At 42.2% G+C, this 24857-nt stretch overlaps 1 protein-coding gene across 11 annotated transcripts in view; it reads left to right on the forward strand.

Annotated features, from left to right (window-relative positions):
• Positions 1–24857, forward strand: part of PTK2 (protein tyrosine kinase 2) — a 291358-nt gene that overhangs the window by 71226 nt on the left and 195275 nt on the right. For 7 of the 11 annotated variants that reach the window (XM_006152112.3, XM_006152113.3, XM_006152115.3 and 4 more), the window contains exons 5-6: positions 5895–6214; positions 19715–19941. In XM_006152112.3, coding sequence (XP_006152174.1) covers positions 6115–6214; positions 19715–19941 — 327 coding nt within the window. In that variant the 5' untranslated portion in view covers positions 5895–6114. Of the gene's footprint in view, positions 1–5877; positions 6215–19714; positions 19942–24857 lie in introns of those variants that run through there. The other 4 variants (XM_006152118.3, XM_014589191.2, XM_014589190.2 and 1 more) reach the window with 3 other exon arrangements.

Raw genomic sequence — 24857 nt, forward strand, 5'->3', positions numbered from 1 at the left:
TGTCCTTGGGTATCTGGCTTCCTTAAGAATGACAGAGTAGTTCTTGTTTTCCCCTGAGGTAATGCAGGGCTGGTAACTATCATCTTTTCAAGTTGCAAGTTCTTCAACCTTGTTTTCGGCCTCTGGGCCATCCAGCGCTGGAGAGGCCGGGGGCCCGGGGGCCGGCCGTTGCCTGCCGTTTGGCGTGCGGCTGTGCGGGGGCAGAATGACTAATATTTCTTTAATCTTTACCAAGTCATAAATTTTATGACTAAAATTTTTATGAAAATTATTTCTGTTTTTGTGGTGGAAACAATGAGCCATAATGATGGATATGACAATCATGTTAATGGAAGTCAACTTAGTATATAATACCTACCTTAAGCTTTTTAAGTTGTATTACTTACATTTAATCAGTATATAGCTTTATAGTGTGGTTTTTCCCAGTGTGAATACAGTGCATATTAGTCAAGTCAAAGATATTACCATGTACATTATCATCAACAGATAACTTTTCATTTTTGTTTCTGTTAAATGTCTCCCCCCCACCCCCACCCTCCCTCTCTCTGTTACCTGCCTCCTCCTATACTGTATGTAGTATCTGCAGTTGCCCTCCCTGCTATTACCCCATCCAGTCTTTCAGTTTCTGTCATAGAGTACAGACATTTGGTATATATTAAGCGGGCACGTACAATGCCTGTCTTTCATAGTCTGGCTTGCTTCACTTAGCATTAAGTCTGTATTTGTTCACTTTGTATGACGTGGCAGGGTCTCATTTTTCTTTATGGCTGAGTAGTATTCCATAGTGTATATACCATATATTTTCAGTCCATTCATCTGTTCTTAGACACTTGGATGGATTTCAAGTCTTAGCAATTGTGAATAATGCTACTATAAACATGAATGTACGAGTATTTCTATGACTGATTGTTTTCCTATCCTTTGGGTAAATACCCAGGAGTAGGATTATTGGGTCATATGGTAGTTCTAGTTGTAGGTTTTTCTAGAACCTCCATATTGTTCTCCATATTGGTTGTACTAGTTTATATTCCCACCAACGGTATAGCAGAGTTCTCTTTTCACCACAGCCTCCCTAGCACTTATCCTTCTGTATTTTTAAAATCTTAGCCATTCTGACTGTGGTTTAGTAGTATGATACCTAACTTTCTAAAGTTAGAGTATACTATAATTATCAGTTGTTAATTGGAGGTGCCACTTTTTTAAAGAGAGATTTTTGCTATATGGTACATGTGCTCACCAGAGAGACAGAGACACACAAACAGAAAGTGAGAAACCCCCTGGAGGGATTGCCACACTGCGGCCTCTTCTCCTTCATTCTCCTCTTCTCTTTGGATTTTGGGCACTCATGCATTCATGCTGGGTGTGAGTTTCAAGCCATTGGGTCCAGGACTCAAACTGCAGTTGGCCATGTGGGAGTCTAGCAACATAACCATTATGCCATCTACTGGCCTCAAGGAGGTACGGTGTTTTAAAAGTGTCAAAGTTACTTAAACCTGTAACTTGTGACCAATGTAAACATAAAAGAGGTAAGGGGTGATGAATTTGGAAGTGTGTATGTGTAATATGAATAGCAGGGTATTAGGAAAGTCCTGACCTGTTTTTCTATGCAAAACTGTATCTTGACTTTCCCAGTAGATCCTCTCACATTCCTTCCTGGGCTTTACTTTTCCAGAAGCACTGCTTCATGTTTGGTGTAAGGCATACAAAACCACGACAGCTGCATGAGAGTGTGAAAGTCAGACTTGTGGTGTGTGTTTGTGAACTGCTCTTGGTGACGTTTGCAATTGGTACGTTTCCTCATAGCTCATTGCAGTCACCTTCTCAGTTCAGATCAGGTTTCTGAGGGCAGACCAGATTGGAGACCGAAGTACAACATGTGGAGGGTCCAAATTCCCTTTTCTGCCTGTTGTTCTTGCTCACGGCATCGTTAGCTAATGTGATGATTTTTATCTGATTTCATTGTTTCCATTTCTGCTCTAAGGTTTGCAGTGGAAATTATAATAGTATCAGAGAACTATGATTTGTCATTTTTTTTTTAATGTGAGGTGGGGAGAGGCTTTCCTTCGCTCTTTGTCATTTTTTTCTTTTCTATTATATCCTTTAAAAGGCAATGTTTCCTAATGCTTAATTTGCTTATTTATTTAGTAAATACTTATCAAGCCTCTGCACCGTGCTGGAACCTGGAGGCAAGCAGTGCCACGGACAGGCAGGCCATGATATCACTGACAGCCGGAGTATACACAGAGCTCTCTGGCCCTGGCTTCAGGAAGAACCCAGAAATTCCCTCTGTCCCTTCTTCTCATTACCTAGAGGTGATTGTAGATGGGGTGGAATGTGGCTACATATCTTAGCCAATTTTCATAAGGCCTTAGAGAAGATAAATACAGAGCAGAAATGTTCACCTGTCGTGGCACCTGCATCATAGCAGGGGCAGCCAGACAGCAGACGCAGTGTGGAGCAATGCCTGGGGTGTTTCAGAAGGTGCACGAGCTGTGGGGAAACTAAGCAGGGGACACGGATGGCTGTGCTGCTTTAGGGGTGTCAGGTTAGGCCTCGTTGAAGAGGTGACACTTGAGCACAAGACTTTGCAGGGCAAAGAGAGTGAGCCATGTGGACATCTAGGGGTAGGAGTGTCCCACATAGAGGGGCAGGCAGTGCAGAGTCCCTTTGGTGGGCATAGAACATCAAAGTGGTCAGGGTGTTAGGAGCCAAGGAACCCCTGGAGATGAGCTATCCACCCAGGGTGCAGATGGAGGGGCTGTACCATCCAGGCTGCGCTGCAAATGTCGGTGCCTGTTCTGGGAAGGTTGGGGAGCTGCTGGCGAGCTTTGAGCAAGGGAGGAAGGGTATGATTGATATTTGGAAAGGATCACTGACGTTGGGTTGAGAGCATAGTGGAAGTGGTGAGAGCATACCCAGAGAGACCAGGTGTGGCTGTAAATCAGCAGAGCTGGGGCAGGGTGAGGGCATTCGAGGCGGTGAGGAGTTGCTCCTGGCTGTGGGTTTTGGTGATAGATTGCATAAAGTAAGAGACAGAAACATCAAAGATATCTAAGGTTTTGGGTCTCAGCAACCAGTAATATATTTCTTGTAAATTTTAATTACGAGTTTACTTGTTAAGTAGGACTTACCAGTGTTGCTTTTAACTGATAGTAGAGGAGCTTGATCGCAGAACTGGCTACTTAGTGGTGGTTTTTATATTAGCATATATGATTTCATAAATAAAAGAGCATAGTGGTTTGCTTATACTTTTCGTTTACGTTGCCATTAACTATAGGCTATTTCTGTTCTTTTAAGAAGTCACTGGGTTAGGAATTAATTTGTTTTTAACATCAGCAGTAAGAAAACGAGTAATGATATCACCACACTAGCTAGTGCTCACATGGTATTTTAGTGCTGTGACCTTAGCCAGTGACCTTAGCCAAGTTGCCCAACCTCTCTCGGCCTTATTTTCCTTTTCTATCGGAATGAGGATGTGATCTGGTGGTTTACCTTCAGTGTTCTATAGGACTGGTGATAGGGGTGGCAGCCATGGTTGCTGTTCGCAGTGTTCCTGTCCCGTGTGCTCTCCTCAGTGGCCTGTCCGAGCTCCCCCCTTAGTTAGCCTAGCTGGCTTGTGGGAGTTGCTCTTTCATCTCAGCATCTCTCCAACTTCTCCATAGCTTCAGGTCTTGCACACTGGGAGTTGAGGGTATGAGGATTCTGAAATAAATGACACATTGGTGTCATGGAGTGGAGGGAGAGAAGGTCCATGCACTGGTTACTTCTAGGTCAGAAACCAGACTCATCCCTCCCCTCAGTCTCCACACTCCTTCTCAGGTATATCCTCCTGTCCTCTGTCCTCTGCCACCTGCTGCGTCAGTTCCCGCCACTGCCACACCTCTCTCGTACCACTTTTTCTTGCTCAGGTGGTCCCGTAGCACCTGTTCATCTGGCTCTCCGCCCTTCTTGATGTGGGGTACGGTGTGCTGTGATGGGGTGCTGTGCTCTGTAGACACTCAGGAATGAGCCAGGGCGTGTGCTGGCTCCTGTGTCTCTTCCTGCTTGTATGACCCTGTCTTTATTCCTACCGTTCTCATCTTTAAAGGAGATGTGAGAGTACTGATTTTGTTTAGAGGATATGAAGATTAGATGTATTAGTATTTTGTGTGTAGAATATAACAGGTGACTGTTAAAGGTAGCTTTCGTTTTTTAACTTTCGACAGCCCTGAGTTCCAAGGTAGACTCCCAGTTTGCTCCCAGTGCAGTCTCTCAGTGGCTGGTTCAGAGTAAGTGCCACGCTAGCCTTCTGGGAGTGGTCAGATGGCATCCGTGCTCACACCTGTGCTTGGGTCCTTCCCACAGTGGCAGTAGTCGTTTATGGTCCTGGTCGCTCCTTGCCCATGGTAGGAGCTGGGCTGTCTTTTGTGAACGACGACTGGTCTGTTTGCCTGTTTCCTTGGGTCTTTCTCTAGCTTATTTGCCTGTGTTTTTTCTGGAGCCCCTTTCTTCCCAGTGTTGCCCAGGGTCAGAGTTCAGGCTGGTGAATGGCGAGTTTTCCCTGGGACATACAAGAGGTCACTGGAGCGCAAGCTGTTGTTAGGAACCTGAAAGTAGAGCTTGGAGACACTGCTGTGTGGAGACCAGTGCGTTAGGATGGAGGCAGACCAAGCCGGCCCACTGACACGGCACACTGACACGGCACACCGCTCCTGCCCACAGCCTTGGCAATGCCTTGTTTTCAGAAATTGTAGATTTATAATCAGAGCCTTGGCCATTGTCACAGCTCAGTGAAGTACTTGATTTTTGACTATTTTATGGCATTGTCCTACTAGCAAAACCACCCACGTGTCAGGAAGCTGTGGAGAGCACCAGCATTTGTTAGTCTGCCCGAAGGTCAAGGCACCAGGAGCCCAGTTACAGTTTTGGTGACCCTTTCCAAGTACCAGGATCTCGCTGCTCAAGTGGAGTGTGCTCAGATAGCTGTTTGTGAGATGGCCTTGATTGTCTCTGGATGGAAAAAGTAAAGTGATTGTTCTGCATGTCAAACTGCTAGTGCAGATTGCTAGGTTATTTTTCTGTGCTACTTCAGTGAGAGTTTATTACTTATATTCTGAAACTAAAAAAGCCATCTTGTATCTCGGATCCCTCAGTAATCCCTAATTTTAAAAGAATTTGACTATCTCAAGTTCTTGTTTTTATGTTTCTTGTTTTTTCTAGATAGTTTTATAAGTTTACAAACTTCTTATGAAAGTATCAATCAGTAAATATTTTTTTAAAAGAATTATTTTATTTGAGTTTATTATTATTATTTGTTTTAATTTGACCAGAGAAAGACAGAGAGAGAGAGAGACAGAAAGAAAGCGAGAAAGCAAACTGCCACCTCCAAGACTCATCAGCAGCCAGCCATGTGAGAGTCCAGTGTCTTTAACCACCACACTTCCTGATGGTCTCTAGAAAAATATTTAACCTCAGAAATATTTAGGTTCCTGTAGACACATCTTTTACAAACATTTTTTAAGTGTTGATCAAGATTCCGCCCCTCCCCCCCATTATTCTTATTTCATCAAGGTTCTTAATTTTTACTGGAAGGTCAGAATTAGGTTGGTAAGTGCCAAAGGCATGACTTTGAAAATAAAAATGGCTTTAGGAGCCATCTACAGACAAGATCTGGGTTAGTTTTAGAAGCTGCTGTCAGTTTTGTAAACAGAAGTTTGCTGGGTGAATTGAACCCGAGGGTGAGATTAGCATATTAATAAGGTGCTAGTTGCTGGCCTTCTCTTTTCTCCTCCCTCTTTTCCCTCCCTCCCTCTTTCCTTCCCCAGTGAATCTAGGAACACAGGCCCAGGGGTCATATTACTAACTAGTTTCATTCAGTCAGTAGCTTAATCTGGCCAGGATGGTCTGTGTTTCAGGTTGCGGAAGCATGAGAAGATTCTGTAACTGAGAGGCATTCTTCAAGCTGCTGGAAAATATTACAGAAGGAACACCTCCCAGATTTTGCTTCAAACTCTGAAAATAACGAGCACACGGGGGAAGCTTAGTCTTGCTTGTGGATCGAAGCAAATGCTATCTGAGAAGTGAACGGGGACTTGGCGCGTGGACTCCTGGCGTGGTCTGTATAGGACAGGGTGCATGTTGTGGGGACGGGCAGGACCCGAGGCCCTGAAGTCAGCAGGGGCCATCTGTATGGAGAGACGCGGCTGTGGTCCATTTCCAAGGTGTTGGGCTAAAGGTACAAAGAACTTAAAACCTGTTTGGTTAATATTTTATTTAAATTCATGTTTTTGCATAAGAAGGTAGATAAGAGGCTTTCAGAATTTATTTCAAATGCATTTACAGTTAAATTTGAGGGAAAATGGAAATTGATGTGGTACGGGTTTGTGACAATTGCATAAAATGAATTAGGTAGCTTTTCAAATAGTAAAAATACTTACAAAAATGTATCTTAAGTGAGTTTAACTTCTATGTGTTCTATGTTTCTTTAAAAACTTGCTTTATTATTTTTTTAATCAAGATACCCATACCTGTTCTGTGATATGGTAGTTTTTAAAGAATAAATAACCTAATTTTAACTTAAATAGTGTGGGGGAAAACATGGATTTTATTAATATTTTTGAAACTGACTTTCTTTACTCACTGTAGAGTGTGTATTTATTTAATTTGAAACTTATTATTGTGAAGTGGGCTTGTCACTAAGGGTCAGAGATACTGAATAAACAATTTTGCACTTCAGTTTTAGGATTTTCATTCATATTAAAATGTAAATATGAAATACAGTGTTTTGATTGTAGCATTCAGGACAGTATTTGGAAAGCATATTTAGAAGTTAAAAGTGCCACATAATTTGTGCATGACTGAAACCAAGTAAATTTGGCTGTTGCTTAAAGTAGTAGTGACCATTTTACCTAGGAGATAAAGTCCTTTCTGGAGAATTCAGTGAAAATACTGTTATTATTTCGTACATATTTAGACGTCATGTTAACTCACTAAGGAAGGGCTTTTACAAAGGATGCTGCGCTGGGTAAACAGCTGCAGTTTTATAGGTAGGACAACAGGCTGACTCAGTTTTGCTTTTAGGTAAAGATTTTAGCATCACTAGCCTATTGATATGTTAGCACCAAACTAGTTTCACCATTTTATTTGTTTTTCACTGATTAAATTGTCATTGTCATTTATTAATTCTTCTCTAAGCTTTAAACATTTATAAAACGTGATATTGGAGCTTTTAGGATTATAGTATCTAAACAGAGCACTTGTCATTTTTTTTACATAATCAGGTATTCAGAGTGAAGACTTTATGGAGTTAACTCAAAGTCTTGAATAAAAAAAATTTAATTTTATTCATTATTTTCATTTGCTATAGGGCACGTGCACTCACTAGAGAGAGAGAGAGAAAGTAAGAAAGCAAGCCGCCAGGTCTGGGACTCAAACTGCTTGGCCATGTGGGAGTCCAGCATCCCAACTGCTGTAACACCTGCCTTCCCCTCAAACTCTTCAGTTTTAAAGGGCACTGAGTGTGGAGTCCGTTCAGACTGGTAGCTTCTCAGTGTCAGGACTGTACAGTGAATCGAGCATGGCCCTGACCAGCAGGGCAGTGCTGAGAGCGCTACACCGCTGCAGTTCGGTCTTTCCTGGAGTCGCTGGGGCTCCTTGCCGGATGTTACGGTGGTGTGCGGTAGGTAGCTCCGTGACCACTGATACGTGACAGTGAGGCTCTCTGACTTCCTTCACCACGTCTAGCTAGTGTAAGGATCTCCAAATCCAGTGGCAATGTGATACTAAGTACTCAGCTAAGGAATTTCTTTTTATCAAAAGTGATATTAGAAATGTGAACTTTGGAAGAAAAGAGAGACGGTAGTGCTTTTCCCCTCACTCCAAGCTAATGGACTGAAGAAACTTGTTTTTCAGTGATGTTTGTTGATTGCCAGAGCAAAAGGACAGAGCTCTTTTCACCTGAAATGTGCATTATGATAGAGGTTGAATTTGGGTGAGAGAGCAGAGCTCACATGTGCAAGGTAGAAAGGGTCGGAATCAGCCGCACGCACTAGGAGGGCTGAGCGAGCCACCCCCACCCCTCGGGCTGAGCACTCGCTCTTGCGTGTGGTCCTGGAAACCCGAAGAGCTTGTCACCCTCTCAGGCTGAGCACACTGCCTCACAGAGCTCACCCAGCCAGCTATCTTAGTGGACTTCCTCTCTGCCTTCTCGCTTTACTCTTCTGAACCAGGACAGGAAGGCATGACGGCTGTTTTCATGCTGACTCATTTCTGTCTGTGTGATAAGGACAAAGATATTGGTGTATAGGAGTTGATTCAATTGGTTATTTTCAAGTATAAAAGTTATAAAGACAGGGCTCAGATCCAAAAAAATACACCAGTTTCTGCACTTAGACATTCTAAACCATGCATGTGATTTTTATCCGTCACATTAAACTCAAAAAACCTAATAGTGTCCTAATTTAAGAACAAGACAAATATTTATCAGGAGAGGCCAGAAATACTGGAATAAACATGTATACTTTGAACAGAAACCTGTAAGTCCGGGTTGTAAAGACTTTGGGGTCTTTCTGTAGCACTTTACTGTACTGTCAAATGCAGTGTAAAGAAGCCATCACAGGTGGACCCAAGGTAGGGAAGATTCTATTTCAAAGTATTCTAAAAGGACTGTACAACTATATTATGATTTCCTAGGCTTCAAAACAGTTTTAAATCAGAGCATTTAATTCAGTGGAATGTGTGATGCTGTGTTAGTTGCAAGACTGTTGAGTGCAGAAAGCCCTGTTTGGGAATTTCTTTGATTATATCAGTATGTTCCATTATTGATTTCATGTTGAAAGGCTGAGAAGGATTAAAGAGATCAGAGATTTGGTTGTTAGAAGTGTTTGTTGATTTCTTCTGGTTCTTTCAGTAGTAGATTGATTGAATATACTCTTTTTTGGGGGGAGAGGTTTTTGCTATAGGGTGTATGTGCTTGCCAAAAAGACAGAGAAAGACAGAAAGCGAGAAACCAGCCCCCAGGGGGATGGTCACGCCCCAAACCCTTCTCCTCCATTGTCCTCTCCGGATCTTGGGCACACATGCACACGTGCCTGGCATGGTTTCAAGCCACCAGGTCCGGGACTCTAACCGTGGTCGACTACATGGGAGTCCAGCAGCATAGCCATTACACCAACTGCTGGTCCCCTTGAGTGTTCGTTGGTATAGTTCTTAGTCCTGTGGTTGTGGTCACGCTTGTTCTGTATTAGTATTTTAAACGCCATCCATCCATGTGAGCATGCAAATATCCCTCTGTACAGCCTGTCTTCTCTTCTGGGTCTCAGACTCTGCTGGTCAGCTGCTTCATGATATTTGCATTTGTTTTTTCTTTTCAAAGTATCTGATGCCTTGCCAGAGACAAGTTTCTTAATTGCTGCTGCTGATTCTCCCTTATCATAATAAACATGTCAGACTCCCATCCACTCGTGTTTATGCCACAGATCCAGAATGTTTCTGACATCCTGTTCCATCCATCTTTTTACCACGTTGATTTTATCTCCAAAATATATCTTGAATTTTTAAATTTTTCTTACTGTCTGTTATGTCCACTCTGGTCCAGTTTACTTTCTTCTCTTCCTGGGCTATGGGAGTAGCCTTTTGTCTGGTCTTTCTGTTCCCACATGTGTTCATCTTTCATATCGCAGAGTGATTTTGTATCTAACCTGATGTTATCTTCCTGCCTAGAACTCCTTGGTAGCTTCTCATTAGTTTTGGATAAAAGCTTACATCCCTAATGTGGCCTTCCCACAAGGACTCAGCTGATCTGGGTCCTCTCCTCCTCCAGCTTTGGGCCTTTGTGTGCTTAACTTGTGGTTATTTTCCCTTTTCAGTGCCTTTCACACCCCCAAACTCTGCCTGCTCAACTCCCACTTAGCTTTCAGATCTCAGCTTAATGAGCGTGCATCTCCCTCAGGCTAACCCAGGTTCTTGCCGATCTTTGCTTCCCTCGCCTTTTCTTCCGTGTGGTGTAGTGTTTATTGCAATTTGTTGTAGTATATTTTTTTATTTCTATATTTCTTTTACTAGACTATAAATGTGATGTAGAAAAGATAACAGATTTTTACTGTTTGGCAAATAGTTGTGCAAATGGTATTATTGAATGAATGACTAAATTCATTCACAGAATCATAAAGCTCCGACTGTTTCCAGAGGCTCATTGAGAGTCACAGTCTTGTGACTAATGCACATTATTTTGTTAGGCAAATCTAGTTTCAGAAGCATTGGACTATTAGAGAAAGCTTCCATGTTAAACTAACTTGTTGCGTTTGTGTTTGGTTTTTCCTCTTAGAATAAGAGTATATACCACAGTCCAACATAGCATTCTACTATAACTGGTGATTAATCAGTGTCTGAACATTTATGATACTGCTGGTCTTATTGTCAATTCCTATTTTGGTTCAAATATTTCATGAATTCTTTTTGCACACTTGTTTTTTCTTCTAATAATGGTATTTTAAAGAGAGATGTGTTTCTTAAAATAACAGCTAAAACTTGTGTGGCACATACTATGTGCCATGAACTATTCTGAGCTTTTCACATGCAGCAATCATGTATTATCTCATTTAGTTCTCAAAAAAGCCCTCCAAGACAACTTTCCTTCTCCCCATCTCACAGATACAGCCGGTGAGCCTCGGGGATGAACTAATCTGGGCAGTCGTTGCACAGCTAATAGAAGACAAAGCCAGGTGTTGGACTATAGGGCTCTCACTGTGGGGCCTGTGAGGTTATCGTGCTGTGCACTCCTGGCTGAATTGTCTATTTTGTGTAATTTAAAAAATTTTATTTAGTATGTTGTTATTATTTATTTTGCTATAAGGCACATGTACTCATCAGAAATAGACAGAGAAAGAGAGAGAAGGAAAGTGAGAAAGTAAAGCCACCAGGTCTGAGACTTGATCCATGGCTGGCCATGTGGGAGTCCAGTGCCTCAACTACCATACCACCTGTTGGCCCTTGTTTTGTGTAATTTAAAAAAATTTCTCACGTTCCTTCCAGATGGAGACAGTGAGAGGGAACGTGAGAAATCAACCCCTAGGGAAGGTGACTATACCACAGTCTCTTCTCTGTTCTCCTCTCAGGATTTTGGGCATGCATGCATATGTGCCTAGCATGATTTTTAAGCTACCAGGTCCAGGATTCGAACTGCAGCTAACCATGTGGGAGCCTTAACCAACATGCCACCTGCTGACCTCCTCCTTTGTGCAATTTTTGCATGTTAATATAAGAACTGTGCTTTCTGCTCTCACATATTTTTCTCTAAGCACCTACTCATTCATCAGATATTTCATTAGCACTTGGTATGTGCCACGGCCAGTATTGATTGCCGTGTATTATGCCAGTGAGTAAAAGGCGAATATTCCCACTCAGGGAGTCCATCTTCCAGTGAGGGGAAACAGTGAATGATAAAAATCCTGAGTGAATTTGTGAGTGCTATGGAAGGCACTGTTAGTGTGAGGTCAGGTAACAGTCTTACAGAGTGCCTGGGTACACTGCATTAGATAACCTGAAGGAGTTAGCCAAGTGGGAATCTGGGAAAAGCAAGTTCTTGGCCAAGTGTCCAGGTAGAGCAAAGGCTCTCAGGGGAGGTGGGGATAGCAGTGCTGCCAGGACAGTCAATAAGGGGTTGTGGCTCTCTTCCTGGTACTTTCTTACCTACCAGATTGCACTTTTCCCAGAGACACAGGCAGGGGGTGACAGGACGACACCCTAGCAATAAGCTGCAGCACACAGATCAGTTCTGATCCACATTCGGGTAAAATAGCGCAATGAAAAGGGTGAATCGGTCTTTGCAGTTTCTGCCTCTAGGAAGCAAGTGCTTTGTGTTTTGGTTCTTTCAGTGTCTTGGCAGAAAGACTATGGTAAACACTTGCTTCTATTTTGATCAGCTCCTTTACTGGCAAAAATAATGCAGTCATTATTAAGATGTTTTTCTTATGTTTGTTCCTTTGTCCTCATGAATAGTATTTGGAGAAGAGGCTGCTTATTTCTCCCATATTCTCCTCTTCACATACAGTTTGGAGCTTTTAGCTGGACACGTGGATTTTGCTCAGGCGTGACCTACTCAGTGAGGTAGGGGCCCCTCGTGCCTCCACCTGTGCTCATTGCCCCAGCATTTCTCCAATTCAGCTCAGGCCAGCCTCCCCGGTGTCCGGTCTGGACAGTAAATTGTGTGGAACTCTGTAGCGTGTCCTCTGATCACCCTGTTTAAAACGGAACTATCCTCCTGGCGTTGCCACACTCCCCATCTCTCTCTGCCTTACTCTCCTCTTACGCACTTAGCCACCGTCTGACACACTATAGATTTTTTTGTGGAAATCAAAAAGCATTTAGGTTCTTTCTAGTGCTTTAATGGTTAGTGAGAGGTTTTTTTTTGAAAAAACCATTCACAAATCTTTGATTACATATTCATCTATAGTTGTGTAAACCACAAGGAATTTATTGTAAATTCAACAGTTGTATTTCTTAATTAGCAGTGTTCAGTTAGTAGAGAAAAACCTAACTTTAAGATAATTATCACTGAATATTTTCATTTTGCATTTAAGAAATATTTGCATAAAATTTTTATAATGTTATTGATACACAAGTGGGCCTTGTGAGGTTTTTTGAACATAGATTGTATTTTTCATGCTCTCTCCTCATGAGTTTTTTTTTCTTCTTTCTTTCTTTTTTCATTTCATTTTCTTTTGTACATTCAATCACATTATTATTTGTCTTACTCTCCTCCTGAGTTTTAAATTTGGGTTTAGGTATATATTGGGTTGTCAGGAAAGTCCTAATGCATTTTGCCTAGAAAAATAAAGAAAAAAATATGTCATGATTTTCTTGACCACCTAATAGTATCTTCGTTAAGTATAATAGAAACATAAATTAATGTACATTGAACTTTGTTTTATGTTTGTTTTGGCCCATGTTTCAGTTGCCAGCAACTGAATACAACATTGGGTAATTTATAAAGAATAGAGATTTATTTGGCTCATGGTTTTGGAGGCCCAACGTCAAGGGACTTCCTCTGCTGAGGGTCTTCTTGTTGCAGAGACCCTGTGCTGAGTTCTGAAGTAGCACCAAGCAGGACAAGAGCTGCAGGGGGGCATGTCTGCCTACAGTTGTTTTGTATTTCTCCTCTTTGTTTTGGCCTCTCATTTTGAAAAGAAAGTTTGTCTTTTTCTTTCTTTTCTTTTTTGGAGAGGTTTTTGCTATAGGGCGTGTGCACTTGCCAGAAAGACAGAGACAGAGAGACAGAAAGCAAGAAATCACCCCCCAGTGGGGATGGCCATGCCTCAATCCCTTCTCCTCCCTTCTCCACTTGGGATCTTGGGCATGCATACACACACATGCCTGTTATGAGTTTAAACCACCGGGTCCGGGACTTGAACTGCGGTCAACTACAGGGGAGTCCAGTGACGTAGCCATTACGCCATCTGCTGGTCCCCAAAGTTAGTCTTTAAATATCTCATTGTCTGACCTCAGCTTGAGGCTCTGCAGGAGGACTGTGCCTGCTACAGCTGAAGACTGCCTGTCCATAAGCCAACAAATTCATTTGAATGCTTGTGACCAAGTGCCAAAGGAAAAAGCCAAGATCCCTGAGATTAAGAAAACAGAATGTACATGGACTACCATATGAACCAAAAAGTCGGTCATCTTTTTACTCAAAACTGTACACCGTTGGTTTCTTTTCAACATTAAACTCTTATGAAACACAAGTGTGACTCACATTTCTGCAGTTTTCCAGGAAGGAAACCATTATCTGGTTTGAAGGAACCTAAGACAACAAGATAAATTTAAGATCTCCAGAGTGTCGAGAGATGTGCATCCATGAAACATGAATGTGTCTTTTTTTTTTTTTTCCAAAAGTGTATCCCCAAGAACAAGAACATTGAAAGTAAAACAGCAGAAATGAACTTGGCAGAAGTGTTGGGAACTAATGTTGGGGAGCTCTCCCAAACATAGAAGGGCATGTGGGAGAGAGAAGAGAGAAGAGAGTGACAGATCCAGAAGGCTCAACATCCAAGTCACGAGTTGAATGTAGTTGATACTTATAATTAAGAAAGGAAACAGGGTAAAATTGTCAGAGAAATGCAAGAACATCTCCCAGAACCAAAGGGTATGGGCTTCGGGATTGAAGTTTCCCAAGTAGGGGAGCCCCTGTTTAGTAGATTCAGTATAGGAAATTCAGACTCCCTTACAGCAGTTAGTAACTTTGTTTGTTTACTCAAATGATGTAATTTTATACATAGTTTTTATATGTCTTTTAAAATAAAAACGTTATTTTAGAATTGCTTTTGTAAAACTTTTGGTCCGTGACAAACTGAAAACAAAACTGGTACTTCATCACAGATAGCTTAGGGAGTACTGATCTGAGCCATGTAAAAACAATTTCAGGTTTCGGGGCCAGTACGTGGTATAAGTGGTTAAAGTGCAGGACTCCCATGTAGTCATCCACGGTTTGAGTCTCAGACCCATTGGCTTGAACCTTATCTGCGCACACGTGGGTGCATGACCAAAGTTCTGAGAGGAGAATGGAGAAGCAGGGATTGCGATATGGCCACTCCCCCACTCCCACCCCACCCCCGGGATCATTTCTTGCTTTCTCTCTCCCTGGTGAGCACATGTGCCTTATAGCAAAAATTGCTCTTTTAAAAAAAATCATGTTTTAAAATGTTTTCATTTTCTCTCCTTTAATAGTTCTTTTTTCTCCTAAAAGATATTCTGTAGTATGCAAAAGTAGTATATCCCTGTGACTAGTTAATTTTGAAAAGTTCTTTTATACACACACACACACACACACACACACACACAGGCCAGCAGGTGGCATGGAGGTAAGGCGGCTGGATCCCTCAGACCGTCTGTAGTGCTTGCTTTCTGTACTGGTAGCTTGAAAAGAAAAAACACTGGGCATGTGTGTGTATGTGTGCCCAAAATCCCAAGAGGAGAATGAAAGCAAAGGGCTTGTATGGCCCTCCCTAGGGGGAGGAGAGGATGATTTCTCACTTTCCCTCTCAGTCTCTCTCTCTCACTTACTATCTCTCTCTGATATAAGTACACGTACCCTACAGCAAGCTGAAAAAAAAAACCCAAAAACCAAAAAACCAAACCAGCAAGGGTTCTTCAAAAGTTCATGGGAAAAAGAATTAAAACTCAAATTAATTTTGATATTAAAAAAAAAAACTGAAATTCATGTACAACTTTCTCATAATATACATTTTCCATGAACTTGTTGAAGACCCCCCCCTCCGACCCCCACTTTATAATTGGCCACAGATGCAGAAGGGCTGTAATAACAAACCAGGCCTTGGCGAGGATGTCCTTTCTACGGTGAGAAGGGTGAATGGCTGCTTTATTTAGACGCAGCCTGGTTGTTCAGCTGTAGCCATGGGTTGGAGGCACATATGGAGCAATACAAACCAAACCAAGCAGACGTCTGATAATAGCTAGAAACAGAATAATCAGCACAGCGGAGAGCATCTCTCAGGACTTGTTCTCTCCTTGAGGCCACTTCTTGCACTGACATGAATGAAACATGGCTGTCCCAAGGAGGCATACAGGTGCCAGGATCTTAGACTCCTCCAGACCAGCAGGAGGACAAATGTCACAGCAGGGAGACTTGGGTTGTTAATACAATCAGTCGTGGAATTGCCTGGAGGGTGTAGAGGGTGGCTTGATGGCAGAAATGTTGACTGTTGGAAGAATGGTAGTAAAAAGGAGGTTTTGACAAGCAGATAATACATTAAACTGTAGAATCGCAGAGAGCCATTCTGTCTGGGAACAGAGGTTGTAACAAAGGTTTATCTTGGAAAAACTGTTCTGGCCTACTTTCTGAAGACTTAGGAAGGATCTTACTGTTGATATTTGGGCCACAGAGGTATATTTGGACTGTGTCACAGTTTTGGTTTAGCTTATCCCCTGATGTACTCAGTCTTAATAACGGGTGTTTTTTCATTGCTCTTGTCAGTTCTTCTGACCTCTTTTGAGAGGCAGTATATTTTTTTGTTTGTTTGGGGATTTTTTTGGTTTGGTTTCCTTCAGGAAGCATTTTATACTAAGCTTTATTTAGTTGTTTTTACTCGTCAGGGTGCAAAAGAGATAGCTATATTAAAAAAAAGTCACTGACCCTAGTTCAATGGTTAAATGCTGAGTATGGAAAGCTGGATCCCATGCGGTAGGTAAATCATGGTTCGATTCTTTGCCCAGGTGTCTTGAAGGAGTCTGTGTCTGTGTGTGTGCACGTGCGCATATGTATGCATGTGTGTACACACACATGTATGCACACACATGTGTGTGTATGCGTGATATGTATGCATGTGCCACGGTTGCTCAGAATCCTGATAGGATAGAGAAGTGGAGGAAAAAGAATTGTACTGTGACCACACCCTACTGAGATTCTCTTTCCTTCTCTTTCCAGTGAATGCATATACCCTCTGGCAGTAAAAAAAGAGATGCAGTGGGAACCAGCAGTTAGCGTAATGACTGTGTCGCTGGACTCCCACGTAGTTGACCGTAGTCGACCGCGGTTCACATCCCGGACCCGGTGGCTTAAAACTCACACCGGGCACGTGTGCGTGCGTGCCCAAGATCCCGAGAGGAGAATGGAGGAGGAGGGATTGCGGCGTGACCATCCCCTCTGGGGTGATTTCTCGCTTTCTGTCTCTCTGTCTCTCTCTGTCTGGCGAGTGCACGCGCCCTATAGCAAAAAACCTCTCCAAAAAAAAAAAAAGAGAGATGCAGTTAAAATGATCGGAAATATAGTTGGTTGGTTTGATTATCTGTCAGCCTTGCTAAGTTCATTTATTAATTCTAATGCTCATGTGCAGGCTCTGTTAGATTTTCTTCATGCTAATCATGTTGTCTGCATAATGATTGTTTCATTTTTCCCTTCTTAGCTCTTATATTTTGCTTCCTGCTTTTGTCTCTGGCCTTTGGCAGTGACTTCTGGAACAGGGTCGTATGGAAGTGGTGATGGTGGTCATTCATGCCTCATCTCCAGTCTTGAGAGGGAGAGTTTTTTCCCCATTGATACTTATTAAGTTTCAGTTAAATACTCTTTATCTGATTAAGGAATTTCTTCCTATTTTAGTTTGTTAGGAGTTTAATCATACGTGGTCGAAAAACTTTCTCCTATGCTTTTACTGAATGTATTGAGGTGACAGCGGCCCTTACATGCTTTCCTCTGGGAGTAGTGTTGGTTTCCATGTCAGCTGGATAAATTTGCTAACTGCGCAGTTCACGTGTTCTGTATGGTGTCAGTTATTGTTGGCTTGTTGGTGCATTTTGCATAGCAAAATATGTCATGACTTCTGACAACCTACGTGTATTAGTTCAGGCTGCAGTAACAGAACAGATTCTGTGGGTGGCTTATGCACCATATTTATTTCTCTCAGCTCGGAGACTGAATGAGGGCTCCAGCAGGGTGGAGTTCTCCTTTGCAGTCTGCTGACTTGCCCCTCACATGCTAGAGAGCCCAGGGCAGGAGCAAACCCTCTGTGACTCTTACAAGGACATGTATCTCATCCAAGAGACCCCCACCCTGATGGCTTCGTCTACTCCTTACTACCTCCCAGGGACCCCCAGCTCTCAGTGCCATTACAGTGGGGAGCAGGGTAACCATAGACACGTTCATCTTTGCCTAACAGTGTACCTCTGTAGAGGTCCAGGGGTGGGACTGCTGAGTCAGTAGGTAAAGGCACGTTAGGTGTTGCCAGACTCACCACAGAGTGTGTGCTGGTTTGCATTCTCACTGGCAATGAATGAAGAGTACTTTTTCTCCCGCCCTTGTCAACAGGTAGGGGTGCTGTTATGTCTTCTTTCAGAAATCATTCATCAGTTATTTGTTGATACTTTAAACATAAAATTCACCCCTTTAACCTCCACAAGGTGTGCAGCTGAGTCTCCCGTGCCCGCATGTTGTGCAGCCGCTGCCACTCTTACTCTATCTAGCGTCCCCATTGCTTGCGGGCGGTCTTGCCCACTCTGCCCGCCCAGCCCCGCAGCCAGCGCGCTGCTTCTTACCGTTGTACACGAGTATGTTCCAGAGTCAGCATTTAAGTGAAATCATGATCACTTGTGGCCTTTTAAGTCTGGCTTCTTCGACTTAGTGTAATGTTTTCAAGGCTTATCTGTGTGTAGTATGTAGCAATGCTTCCTTTGTTTTTCTGCTGAATGGTATTTCATTTTTAGGTGTATCACATTTTGTCCATTCATTTATTCCTTGATGGACATTTGGGTTATTTCACCTTTTGGCTATTATGAACAGTGCTACCATGAACATTCACGTGCAACTTATTATATGGACATTTTCAGTTCTCTTGAACATCCAAGAGTTGCTGTGAATTTGAAGAGTATTAGCTTTCTTCTGTGATGTGTGGCACATGTATTTTTCTCTTCCTTTTTTTACTATCTTCTGACTTGGTTTATGGTTGACCCCCACGCCCTTTTGCTTTACTGTTATATCAGTTCATTTTGTTTTTATTAAATGGAATATACTATAGGTGAAAAGTGCTAATTTTACTTTGATTGATACTATGTTTCTCTGCGGAGAACTGACCCTTTTCTTGCTGGACAGATAGGGTGGAGCCACTGAGTCCAGTCCTTGAAGGACCTGTGCAGAGCCTGTGGCCCCGATGTTCAAGGCTCCCTCTGCCTCTGTGCCCAGCTGGTCTTGCTGCAGGCTGGGACCGTCAAGAGCTCTTCCACTCCCTCTGTCTGTCCCCACGCTTTCTGCTGTGCTGTCACTCAGCTCAGAGTCAGAATCAGGGACTGTCTTGTGACAGCAGCAGAGCACCTGACTCCCCTTCCTTCGCACATGAATTCTGGGCCCTCCACAGTCATGATTTGGTCTCCCACCAAAAGCCCTGCGGGTTTCTCTGTTTTAGTAGTGGCCTTTTCTTAGCTCTTCAGACTCCACAGGCCCAGCAGCAGCAAATGACCTTTTCTCCACCTGGGTCACTGGTGGTGTCTTGGGTGCCTCAGAATGTCTCTATCTTGAGACTTTCAAACATAATGGGTTTTTTGTCTGTCTGTTTTTAATCTGGATTTCCTGACTTTCTTCAGTGGGGATTTTAGGTTTTCCCAAACTGTCCCCCCATGCTCATATGCAAGTTCTCTGTCGCTCTTTAAAAATATAGCTGTTTGTGCTTTCTAGCATGTATGTGCTTCACTTGTTCTGTGTCTGATTCTCCTGTTAAAAAGGACCTAAGCAGGAGCATCTTGTTTTATTAACAGGGTTTTAAACTATAGTGCCTTGTACGTATGATGGTTAGCCATCATAGTGTTACTCTGTGAAGAAGGGACTTTCCTTGGGTGAATGTTTTCAGAAATAGGCAGCAAATTAACATATTTGGCTTTGCTGTGAGATTTTCCCATACATTTAAAGGCTGTGGTTAATGGGAGGGGAGAGGCTACGTGTCATTGTTTGTAGATAACATTGCACTTTTGACACAGAAGAAGTTAGGACTTGGCTTCTTAATACCTTGCTTATTAGTGAGTATTTACTGTGCCGCTTTAGATCAAGCACTGCTCTCAGGCTGGGAGGGCAGTGACTGTTCTGGTTGACTAGGTCCCTGTTCTCCTCAAGCACTTTTCGCATATAGCATTATGGAAAGAAGAAAATACAGAAAGTGTCATTAATATAGGTGACAGCATGTCATATTGTAATTGGTAGATTTCAAATATTACATACTGAAAATTACTTTTTTTTTCTTAACAGAATATGACAGATACCTAGCATCTAGCAAAAAAATGGCAGCTGCTTACCTTGATCCAAACTTGAATCACACGCCAAATTCCAGTACGAAGGTTCCCCTAAGTACTGGTATGGAACGATCCCCTGGTGCAATGGAGCGAGTATTAAAAGTCTTTCATTATTTCGAAAGCAACAGTGAGCCAACCACCTGGGCCAGTATCATCAGGCATGGAGATGCTACTGATGTCAGGGTAAGTTGTCACCATGAGACATCTTCAGTGGGCATTTAGGTTAAATTTTAATAGTACAAACAAAAATGGATAAAGTAATAATTTTTATTTAACCTGAATGGGACTTCCCATGTTGTTAGAAGATTTATTTAGTTAACATATAACTAACCCAAGTTTTCATTGTTTTTAAAACTTACTAAGGTGGCCGGCAGGTAGTGTGGTTGTTAAGGCTGGACTCCCACATAGCTGACTGCAGTTTGAGACCGGAACCTTACGGCTTACTTTCTCTCTCTCTCTCTCTCTCCCTCACTCTGTCCCCCTCTGGTCAAATTAAAATAATTTTAAAAAAAATTAAATAATTCTTTAAAAAAAGAAAAAACTTATTGGGGACCATCAATTGGCATAATGGCTAGGTTGCTGGATTTCCAAGAAGTCAACTGTGGTTCGAGTCCCAGGCCTGGTGACTTAAACTCAAGCTGAGCACGTGTGCATACATGCCCAAGATTCAGAGAGGAGAAAGGAAAAGGGATTGCGGTGTGTCCATCCCCCCCTATGGGGCGATTTCTCGCTTTCTGTCTTTCTGTCTGTCTCTGTCTTTCTGGCAAGTGCACGCGCCCTATAGCAAAAACCTCTCCAGAACAAACAAACAAACAAACAAACAAACTTATTAGGAAAATAATAACTGTCTTATATTTTAGTCATATAATGCCATTAACTTGTGCTTTCCCTGATTTTTTTTTTAACATTGAATGAGTACAAGTAAACAAAGCATTTAAAATGGCCTCTAGTACTTTTGCAATAACAAAACAATTTTTCTTTCTTTTTAAAATATTTTTTAGATTTTTACCATAGGGTGTGTGTGCTTGCCAGAGTGAGATAGAGGAGGCAAAGTGAGAAATCGTGCCGTAGGGGAGATGGCCATGTCACAGACTCCTTGTCATTCATTATCCTCTTGGGATTTTGGGCACATACACACACGTGCCTAGTGTGTTTCTCAAGCCACTGGGTCTGGATCTGTAACCATGGAATTGACCCTGTGAGATCCAGTGCCTTAACAATGATGCTACCTGTTGGCCCAAAATAATTGTAAAGTGGAATTTTGGAGGTATTGCATAACTCCAGTTAGGACTATTTCTTTAAAAACTCGAATAAAGGGCACGTCAGTAAATTTATGGAAAAATGCATTTAAAAAATGAGTTTATTTTGGTGTAGACATTTTAAAAATCCATGCATATTTTTCTTGACAAGCATTTCCCATGGTTTTTTGAATCCCCTTTTCCCCACTTATACACTGTGTTAGGCAGTGCAGTGTGAAGGCCCCCATAAGGCCCTTGCTGTCACACCCTAGAGTATGTAGGAGAGACATTCATGGTGGTAAGCACAGCACAGCGGACGGCGCTTGCTGGAGTCTTTGCAGGCGTCATGGATGCATGGGGAGGGGTAAGACTTCACTGTTGGAGTTTGTAGCACAAAGTTTCCTTTGGGTTTTGGAGGGTGAGTGAGAGTCTGTGATCCAGTTATGGGAGGAAAGGATTCCAGTCAAAAGGAACTGTGTTTCTGGATGTGGGGAATAAGAGGGCAGCACAGTGATTTCAGAAAGCTAAGTTCCATCTGTGAAGTTTGAGGAAGCTAGAGAAATAACTCCCTTTCCTACCTCCTCCATATTCATCTTTAAGGAGTACATGTGTCCAATGATTGGAAAGTTTAGGTATGTCTTTTTTTCCCCCTCTTTTACAATAATAAAATAATTTTCTATTCTTTAACTTATATGTCTTTGCCTTTTTTTTTTTTTTTTTTTAAGAGCTTTTTGCTAAGGGATGCTTGCGTTTGCTGGCGAGATAGACAGAGATGGGGAGACAGAAAGCAAGAAATTACCCCCCAGGGGGAATGGTCACACCACCATCCCTTCTCCATTCTCCTCTCAGGATTTTGGGAATACATGCACATGTGCCCAGTGTGAGTTTCAAACTGCCAGGTCCAGACTTGAACTGCAGTCAGCCAGGTGGTAGTCTAACGCCTTAACCACTACGTCACCTGCTGGCCCTGCCTTTGCTATTTTTAAGCAACAGAGAAGGACTGATAGAATTTAGATGTAAAGCCAACATGGTACATATGAATTACATTTAATTTGTTGTTACATCTATAAAGTTACAGTATGACACACTATTGCAATTGATTGATTATTAGAAGGAGAATCATTCAAGGTGGAAATAGTTGTCAAAAATCTATTCACATACAAATTGAAATATGATAGTCTCTTTTATGAAGCTCATTGACTTTTTCTAGTTCTCTGTCTTACATTTAACCTTACAAGATAATCTCTTGGTAGAAAGACCTGCAACAAGTATCCTTTGGTAATGCTTATCAGATTATTTCTACAGGGAAGAAACCTAGTAGCTCTTAAATAAGTCTTGGTATTTGTTCTTTAGGGCATTGGGAAGGCCATCACGTGTTTTTCTATGAAAAATCCATCATAACTTTCCCAACAACCCAGTAGTCTCTGTAAACTTAAGATATAGGGAAGGAGGAAATTCTTTGACTTTTGGCATAGCCTTGATAAATTTCATCTTGGAGATTTTCAAAGACTATGTGGTTGACAGGACATTTAGCAAATGTTTAAGACTTGTCATGTCAGAATAACCACCCTAGACCCTGTAACAAATGTGCCCTGGCTTTAGAATCATCTTTTTTGCACACGAGAGCATTACTGTCAGGGAGAAAACCACTGATCACTGCAGGCATATCTGCTTTTAGCCAGTGACTTCCAACATTTGTGTAGTGAGGAAAAATTTACATCAGAGGCAAAGGCGCAGGATATGGGAACAAACTTATCACACTGTTGTTTCAATCAGTATGACACAGCTATGTGGCGAGGGTGCAAGGTATATCATAATAATTGATAAATGTTTGAAATTTAATTACTTTTGTCAGTTGATGATTTTTAACATGAGGCAGAAAAACCCTTGTTGATATTGGCTATAATATACCCCTTCTTGGGATAATGTGAAGCCTTCAAGACACAGGGTCTGGGTGATGGAAGATGGATGGGCCTTACCCATCGGCCATCCACGTTGAGTACTTTAATGTAACATTAAAAAAATATAGAACTTACATTAAATTAATGGGTGGATCTGTACTTCTGCACAAGAGTACTGAAGAACATGTCTGTGATGTCTTTCTTCTAAATGAGGTTTCACAGAGAAGTATTATCGATACAGAGATTGGCACTACCATCAGGAAAGAGCGAAATGGAAACCCTTGACAGCAGTTGAGGGCCTGATGACATTAGAACAGAAAGGGGCGGGACCAGTAGGTGGCATGGTGGTTAAGAGCGCTAGACTTCCACATGGCCAACCACAGTTCAAGTCCCAGACGTAGTGGCTTGCTTTCTCATGCTCTCTCTCTCACTATCACTCTCTGGTCAAATTAAAATAAGTAAATGGATAAATAAAGTTAAATAATAAAATAATTCTTTCTTTCTTTATTTTTTTGAGAGGTTTTTGCTATAGGGCACGTGCGCTCGCCAGACAGACAAGAGACAGACAGAGAGACAGAAAGCGAGAAATCACCCCCCGGGGGGATGGCCACGCTGCAATCCTTCTCCATTCTTCTCTTGAGATCTTGGGCACGTATGCACATGTGCCTGGCGTGACTTTTAAGCCACTGGGTCCAGGACTCGAACCACAGTCGACTACATGGGAGTCCAGGGACATAGCCATTACACTAACAGCTGGTCCCATAAAATAATTCTTAAAAAAAAAAAAAAAGAAGAAGAAGAACGGAAAGGGGAACCAGGACAGGGATAGTTGGGAACATAGGGTAATCACTTGGCAGAGAAACTACCAGGTAGCCCCAAAGGGGTAGCCATGTCAACAGTGTGGCCTGTTATTAGTTATCCAGAGGTCCACATGGCTAGGTTCAGTTTCCGACTAGATGTACTGCCTGCAGAGGGAGTGAGTGCAGCCGTTGAGGCCTGGAGTGTAACTAGTCTTGACTGATGTGTGCTGGAGATGCAATATGCAAAAGAGATTTTAGAAACTTAATATGAAAAAAAGGTAAACTATCTCATCAATAATTTTTTATGATTATATATTAAAATGATGATGCTTTTGATACATGAGAAGTCTTCAAAAGGAAGACTTCTTCATGGAAAATGAATATCGGGAAAATTGTAGGGATTTCACATTTTTTTACTAAAATAACCTTGTACTTTAATTTTTTTTTCATGAATTTTTTTGAAGTCCCCTCATAGTAGATTAAATAGTCAATATTATTGAAATTGGATTTACCTGTTTATTTTTCATCTTTTGTGTGGCTACTAGAACTTTTAAGATTATAGAGCCAGACAGGCAGAGTAGTAGCTGAACGCTGTGCACTGGGACCCCACATTTCTAACTGTGGTTTGGGTCCCAGGCTTGGCAGCATGGAAAACATACCAGGCACATGTGTGTGCATCCCCAAATCCTGGTGGGATGGAGAAATGGAGGAAAAAGAATTGTAGTGTGATCACACCCCACTGGGGGGGGCATTTTTTCTTATCTGAGCACATCCACCCTCTAGCAGTTAAAGGGGGGAAAATCAGAAACTTTGAATTCATCTGACCTGCATTGTATTTCTGCTGGTTAGAGGCCAACATGGGGTGTGGTGGTTAAGGTGCTGAACTCCCACATGGCTGACCACGGTTCAAGTCCAAAACCTGGTGGCTTGAAACTCAGGCTGGGCGCACATGCATGCATGCCCTAAATTCCAGGAGGAGAATGAAGAAGGGATTGTAGATGGCCATCCATCTCCAGGGGCCGAGGAGAATGAAGAAGGGATTGTAGATGGCCAACCATCTCCAGGGGATTTCTTACTTTTCCTCTCACTGTCTCTCTCAGTCTCTATGGTGAGCATGCACATGCCCTATGGCAAAAACCTTAAAAACAGAACAAAAATAA

This window comes from Tupaia chinensis, unplaced genomic scaffold, assembly GCF_000334495.1.
Source record: "Tupaia chinensis unplaced genomic scaffold, TupChi_1.0 Scaffold000335_1, whole genome shotgun sequence".
Taxonomy (NCBI): Eukaryota; Metazoa; Chordata; class Mammalia; order Scandentia; family Tupaiidae; genus Tupaia; species Tupaia belangeri.